Here is a 6,816-nt window from a genome sequence, read left to right on the forward strand (position 1 = left end):
CTATTCTTTGGGCTGTTTCATTTTCTGTGTACCGCCGTTACATACCGTTACCAAATAAATAAGGAAAACTTTGAAACGCTGAAAACAGCCCCGTGAAAACTGTTTGTTGCCTGAAGCTGCCACCAAATGCCAGTAGCGCTAGCTCCGTTTCAAATGTTTAAGGTCTATTCACATGAACTGTACACCACTGTTTGAAAGTGGGAATCAAAATAAGTAAATAACAACAATACATGAAAAAGCACGATTTTTCTTGCATTGCTTATTCTCTATAAAGTCCGAACGCTTTTGTCACCTGAGTTCTAGTTAAGCACATCAAAATGAAGTTTATTTATGTTCGACAAGTTTCAGGTTGTGAACTGAAAACCAAGAGGGTGAATGTTTTGACGTTTCTTTGAAAAATGAGTGAAGCCAACATAAGCTGGCTTCCTGGCTCGGATAGTTGCCAAAAATGACAGCTAACGCGCTTTAAGCAACTTTCACATTGCTACGAGCCAATATTGTTAACACAACCTGAAACTTGTCGAACATAAATAAACTTCATTTTGATGTGCTTAACTAGAACTCAGGTGACAAAAGCGTTCGGACTTTATAGAGAATAAGCAATGCAAGAAAAATCGTGCTTTTTCATGTATTGTTGTTATTTACTTATTTTGATTCCCACTTTCAAACAGTGGTGTACAGTTCATGTGAATAGACCTTAAACATTTGAAACGGAGCTAGCGCTACTGGCATTTGGTGGCAGCTTCAGCCCAGTTAAGCTCAGCCGGAAATGAACCGGAATTCCGGCTGGATCCAGTTCGCATTCTGGCTCCAGTGACACAACCGATTCTAGTTAGAATCGGTTGTGTCACTGGAGCCGGAATGCGAACTGGAACCAGCCGGAATTCCAGTTCATTTCCGGCTGACCTTTACTGGGAGGCAACAAACAGTTTTCACGGGGCTGCTGAAAACAGTTACTCGCTCATTACGTTATGCCCTTGATGCCCTCACTGTAGGCCTCCTGCTGATTAAAATTGACGTTTTGAAAACAAACTGAAAGAGAAAACTAGAACTGGCAAAATCTATTTATTAACTAGCAAAATAAGTGGATTAGTAGATATTTTTACCTCATCCGGTGCAAAACATGTTCTGCTGCCTCAAGAACTGTTTGAACGGAGTGTTACCGCCACAAACGATGCAAATTCGCAGAGAACATGATCCAATACAGCTTGATACGTCGCATATGGGTAGGTTTTTTCTTATAGTTTGAGCATATCAATAAATAATTTTGCATGTTTTTGCGTATAGTATATGAAAATACTTCTTGTTATAGCTATTTGTAATAAACATATAAAAATTATTGTAAAAATCTATCTATTACAAATTTAGTTGTGCTTTATTTGGCTTACCGGTTTACCATTTTTAAATTAACTTGAGACTTCTCTAAATAAATCGATCAAACATTTGAGAAAATCGTTTAATATACATTTTGTGCCCTTTTTAGGTCATGAGGTGGTTGTGATAAAAAATGGCCAACGAGCTTGCGGTTCTGGTGGTGTAATAGCAAATACACCATTACTTCAATCCAAGTCCTATTTCGAGGTCAAACTGCAGCAAGGTGGTCATTGGTCGGTAGGACTTGCCACACAACAGGCAGACCTCAACCAGTCAAAAGGTGGATTCGACAAAGAATCTTGGTGTTTGACTTCGGACAATGTCGTTTATCACAACGCGAAACCACTTCACAAGCTGGAGAAAAAAGGCGAAGGAGACGGGGCAATCAAGACAGTACCAACAGCTTTGGCGAAACTAGATTCAGTTGTCAATTTGTCACTTGCGAATGAGTCTGGTGTCCCGCAGGAAGGCGACACCATTGGCGTCGCTTACGACCATGTAGAACTAAATTTCTATCTGAACGGTACAAACTTAAACATTCCGGTGCTCAACGTTCGAGGAACCGTCTTTCCCTGTATATTTGTGGACGAAGGAGCAATTCTGGATATAGTGCTGGATCAATTTCAATGCAGTCCTCCTCCAGGATTTGAACGAATCCTTATAGAACAATCGCTACTATGATCTGAATATCAAGAATTGCTCTTGATTCCTTTCTTATTTAAATTAGAAGACGAGGTAAAAACCTATATCCGATTGAAACTATGGTTTCAACCTCAGTATGTAGCACTAAGAAGTCGCTTATCACCTAAAATTTAATTATGTTAGTAGAGTTGATCACCCATGACTGTTGATTTTGAAAATTGTTATTCTTAGATAGCATGTGATAATCTGGCATATCGCATTTTTCCTAGCGATTGGGCTAATTAACTGTTGGCTGACAGGACTACCTTAAACTGAATTTCGCAAACAAAGACTTGATATATTAGCTATCAATACCTTCACTCGAAAAGGATTCGAAGAGATCTTCCTCGATTTGAATGTTGTGCACAAATCTCGTCCGGATTGGCACTGATAGATCACGGTTAAACAAAAAATGGAGATATCGAGTCTTTATACAGAGATTCTGCGTCTTTATTTCGACGGGACAAACTAAAAAGTACGGCTTTTCAATTACATCGAGACCAAAAATGACAAAATATAACGATTAGTTTGTATGTAACGTTTTGCTAGTAACATTTGAAACACAGAACAATAAGGCAGTTTTACCTATCTACCTTTCACTTTCCACTTTTACTATGCCATAAAACTGCTGGTCTTCTTAACAATATTGCAACTAACTACAAATGGATAATGATTACCAATGTATTAACATGTACTGATTGTGAATAAATAGTATTTATATGAAGCATGCATATGAATTTTTTAAACGTTTTTTTGTTTTGAAAATCGGAATTAATAATGGGACAGTTCAAAAACCACGTCGACTTCCCATAATCGTATATTTGTCCCATGTTCTATGGGTTTGCTATAGATCCTCGAACCCCATCAAAAATCGTCTGGGAGAAACTTCGAAACATAACCGGAAAAAAGCGCTCCGCTGGAAATGTACTTGTACACGCCGATACGAAGATGGCACAAAACTTCCTGGATAAATTCTTTCCCTACGTAGAGCTACTAGACATAACACCAAGTTATTTGCCCAACTACGATATAATTATGTCGTGATTTCTGGTTAGTTCCATTTGCTGCGGTGGAAGCGGAGCACGAGATTGCTGGCCTTCCATAGCAATTGATCACGCTAATCCGGTCGCTCGCTGGGCACGGTGTACTTTTTTCGGTCCTCCTGTAGTGGCAACCAGTTGACGCGCACACTACGCGCGAATCGGCTCGTTCACTCGCCTTCCGCTAGATTGGCTAGGTGGTGTACTGCTTCGCCTCTGCTGCTGCTGGGTAGGTTGGATGGTGTACTGCTTCGCTGTGGTTGCTAGTGGCAACCCGTTGACGCGCTCGCTACGCGCGAATCGGCCCGTTCGTTTGCCTTCTGTTGGATTGGCTGGGTGGCGTACTGCTTCGCCTCTGCTGCTGCTGGGTTGGTTGGGTGGTGTACTGCTGCTGCTGGGTTGTCCGTCCACTAAGGCGTTCGATGTTGGAATGGCTTTCTCCGCGCTGTTACAAACAGCTTTATAGGTGCGCGGTCATGTGCTTTACGTTCAAGAGTTGGTGGGAGGCAATGGATTGCTGCTGTTGCTAATGGCAACTTGTTATCGCTGGGGACAGTAGGCGACGCTTTCTCAAGTGGATTTACAAGGCTGAAGAATCAATTACGAACCGGGATATGCATACGTTGGGAACAATCTTTCAGGATTCTAGAATAGCTTGTATTTATATAGATATATTTTTTTTATTGTTTTATTTCACTGCTTACTGCTACAATACTCCTGTCTACTACTCTTAATACAATATTTCACACAACATATTTTCTGATATTCTTATTTTTTTTTTGTTATATTTATATCAATTCATTTAATTGCTATTTTGCGACAACTTCTGTGTGATTTTTGTGTGCCCCGAGGTTCCTATAGATATCCTTTTCTGTTCCGGTCAGCTACAAGGACCTGTTGAATAACTTTACTATAATGATAGAAGTTTTTGGTTAATTAAATAATAATATGTTTACCTGATCTCCATTTGCTGATCATGCACACATCTTGAGTTAAATTCCCTGAATATATTTACATTCTACAGCTTGTTCTGTTCTTGTGCAATGAAACTCTCTTATTCGAAGATACTATAAAGAACCATATCTTCAAACCTACATGGTTTCCTTATTTTACGTCTTGGGCGATTCATTTTATCATCCCCTACTTTTACAGCATTATCAAGTTCGATTTCTGAATGCTCAAGCTCATCGTCAAATTCAGTGTTATTTGTTCTCACAACATGTCCTCCTTGAGTAATGTTATCAGCAAACTCTTCCAGATGTTCAGGCACTTTCTTAACGTCTTGGACATTGCGGGAATACTGAACACCACGCTCGCTTCGAACGACAACTTTGGCTCCATCTCTAGCCAGTATTGTGAATCTTTCCTCCGAAAATGTTGGGTCTGATTTATGTTTCTTATGTGTTGCCACTAAGACCGTGTCCCCTGCTTTGATGTGAGAATCCTTAGCTCCTCTACGTATGTCGGCATACTTCTTACTTTGCAATTTCGAGACCGCGTCCTTTTCTCGAATGTCGATGCGGTCTAATGAGTCGGAAGATTTAGTTTCCCAAAGACAAGGAAAGGTACCGAGACATTTCCAGCCTACTAACAATTCAAATGGGGTAACTCCCAGACGAGATAGGGGGCGTACTTTATTATGTGCATGGACATAATTCTTCAGCGCAGTTCTCCAGTGCACATTGTCCAATCGAGCAGCCGCCAAAGCCTTTTTAATGCCGCTATTCTGCCTTTCTACCGCACCATTGGATTGAGCACTCAAGGGTATGGATTTGCGAATCTTGATGCCCTTATTTTCCCACGTCTTAATGAATGTGTCGCTCTGGAATGGTGGCCCGTTGTCACTCTGTATCGCAAGAGGGTACCCCCAAACTTCGAATATTTTGGCCAGAGCAGCGTTTGTTGTATCTGCGTTGATCTTTTTTACTTCAATAACATGGATGTACCTTGAGTAGGTATCTACTACAACCAGAAATTCTCCGTAGCCAAAATCATTATCTGAGAAAAAATCTATTTGTAGGATTTCCCACGGGCCTTCCGGTAACTCTCTAGTCGTCAACGGAAGTGGAGCATTTTTCTTTGAAAGTCTTAAACATGTTTCGCAGCATTCTATGTACTTCTGAACCTCCGCGTTTAATCGCGGCCACCAGAAGTGATTCCTCAAAATCCGTTTCATTGACGCTGCTCCCATGTGACCTTGATGTGCTAGTTCGAGTGCTCTTGATCGCAATTTATGTGGTAATAAAACCCGATCATCTTTGAAAATTAAAGCACCCATTAAACGGAAATACTTGGCATGGCATTCGTATGCCCTCAGTTCTTCTTTCCATATTCCTTGCTTCAGAGATTCTCGAATCTCATTCTGTTCCTTGTCCTTTTCCGCTTCTAACTCAATTTCATTCCAGTTCATTCCCATATTTCCTGAATCCAAGACGAAAAGTAGATGTCCTTCAGAGGAATCATCGAATGATTCGATCGGTTCACTGGTAATCACCAATCTGGAAAGCGCATCCGCGATGTTCATATTCCCTGGGATACTTTCAACGGAAAAATCGTACGACTGTAGACGGAGTGCCCACGCTTCTGCTCTCGAAACAGATCTTTTGCCGATTCGATGCATGCCGCCAAAAATAAACTCATTTGATTTAGCATCTGTTCGAATCTTAAATGTCTTGCTCATCAGATACCTAGTTGGAAAATCTTTCAACCCCCCAAACCATTGCTAAAGCCTCTTTTTGTGTGTGAGGATATTTCTGTTCTGCCGAAGACAATGCTCGTGAAGCGCATGCGATTACCCTTGGGTTAGAACTGTTATCGAATTGGACTAGTACTGCCCCTAGCCCATGCGGTGAGGCATCAACATAAAGCTCAGTTTCGTCTGTTGGATTGTAATAACCAAGAGTCTTGATCTTCGTCCAAGCAGTGCATGTCAGATGCTCAAACTCTAGATCCAAATCTTTCGACCAGTAAAAATGATCTGCTCTAGCTAATTCTCTCAAACGCCATGTTTTGTCAGCTCGATTGTGGATAAATCGATCAATGTAATTGATCAAACCAAGAAAGCTTCTCACTTCGTCTTGAGTCTGTGGTCTGCGAAAATTTTGGATGGCTCTAATTTTTTCATCTTCCACACTCCATCCAGCGGCAGAGAGCTGGAACCCTAAAAACGGTACTTCTTTCTGGTTTAGCAAGCATTTGTTTTCATTGATCCTGACGTTATGATCCTCTAATCGCCTGAATACTTCCTTGAGGTTTGCATCATGTTCCGCCTTCGTTGTTCCGAATACTAACACATCGTCCAAGTAATTGATAGTACCCTTACATCCCAAGAGAATGACTGACTGCATAATCTCTTGAAATATATCGGGAGCATTACATAGACCAAACGGGAGTCTCCGGCATCTATACAGTGCGTCTCCAGAGAAAAAGTTAGTCAAATGTCGACATCGCTCATCAAGTACCACGTGAAAGAAGGCATTTTTAAGATCTATGGTTGAAAACCATCTTGCTCCATGCAGTTCCATCAGTATGGCTTCAAAAGTAGGCATCTTAAATGGCGTTCTGTGGATACATTTATTTGGGCCTCGCAAGTCAACAACAAGACGAATATCATTTTTACCTTTCGGTACAACTAGCAATGAAGAACAGAAGGAGCGATCCATGTCTTCAGTAACTGGTTCGATGATTCCTGTTGCTAAAAGCTCGCTAAGCTTTTGTTGTG

The 6,816-nt window shown here is 41.0% G+C and overlaps 2 protein-coding genes across 2 annotated transcripts; one reads left to right on the top strand and one right to left on the bottom strand.

The window, feature by feature from the left end:
- The first annotated feature begins 1,007 nt into the window (after positions 1–1,007).
- On the top strand, positions 1,008–2,786 carry LOC131683771 (SPRY domain-containing protein 7). The gene is made up of 2 exons (XM_058966046.1): positions 1,008–1,226; positions 1,484–2,786. Exons 1-2 carry the CDS (start codon positions 1,124–1,126, stop codon positions 2,053–2,055), a joined length of 675 nt encoding a protein of 224 aa, XP_058822029.1. The 5' UTR covers positions 1,008–1,123; the 3' UTR covers positions 2,056–2,786.
- A 459-nt stretch (positions 2,787–3,245) lies between these two features.
- Positions 3,246–5,715, bottom strand: LOC131680569 (uncharacterized protein K02A2.6-like). The gene is made up of 2 exons (XM_058961283.1): positions 4,191–5,715; positions 3,246–3,553 (listed from the first exon to the last, which is right to left on the bottom strand). Exons 1-2 carry the CDS (start codon positions 5,713–5,715, stop codon positions 3,246–3,248), a joined length of 1,833 nt encoding a protein of 610 aa, XP_058817266.1.
- Between the last annotated feature and the right edge of the window lie 1,101 nt (positions 5,716–6,816).

This window comes from Topomyia yanbarensis, chromosome 2 (genome assembly GCF_030247195.1).
Source record: "Topomyia yanbarensis strain Yona2022 chromosome 2, ASM3024719v1, whole genome shotgun sequence".
NCBI lineage: Eukaryota > Metazoa > Arthropoda > Insecta > Diptera > Culicidae > Topomyia > Topomyia yanbarensis.

Coding starts and splice junctions, on each gene's coding strand:
- LOC131683771 (XM_058966046.1), top strand. CDS start 1,124: ATGTTCTGCTGCCTCAAGAACTGTTTGAACGGAGTGTTACCGCCACAA. Junction 1,227..1,483: donor GCTTGATACGTCGCATATGG/GTAGGTTTTTTC, acceptor TGCCCTTTTTAG/GTCATGAGGTGGTTGTGATA.
- LOC131680569 (XM_058961283.1), bottom strand. CDS start 5,715: ATGCATCGAATCGGCAAAAGATCTGTTTCGAGAGCAGAAGCGTGGGCA. Junction 3,554..4,190: donor ACGTAAAATAAGGAAACCAT/GTAGGTTTGAAG, acceptor GCACCTATAAAG/CTGTTTGTAACAGCGCGGAG.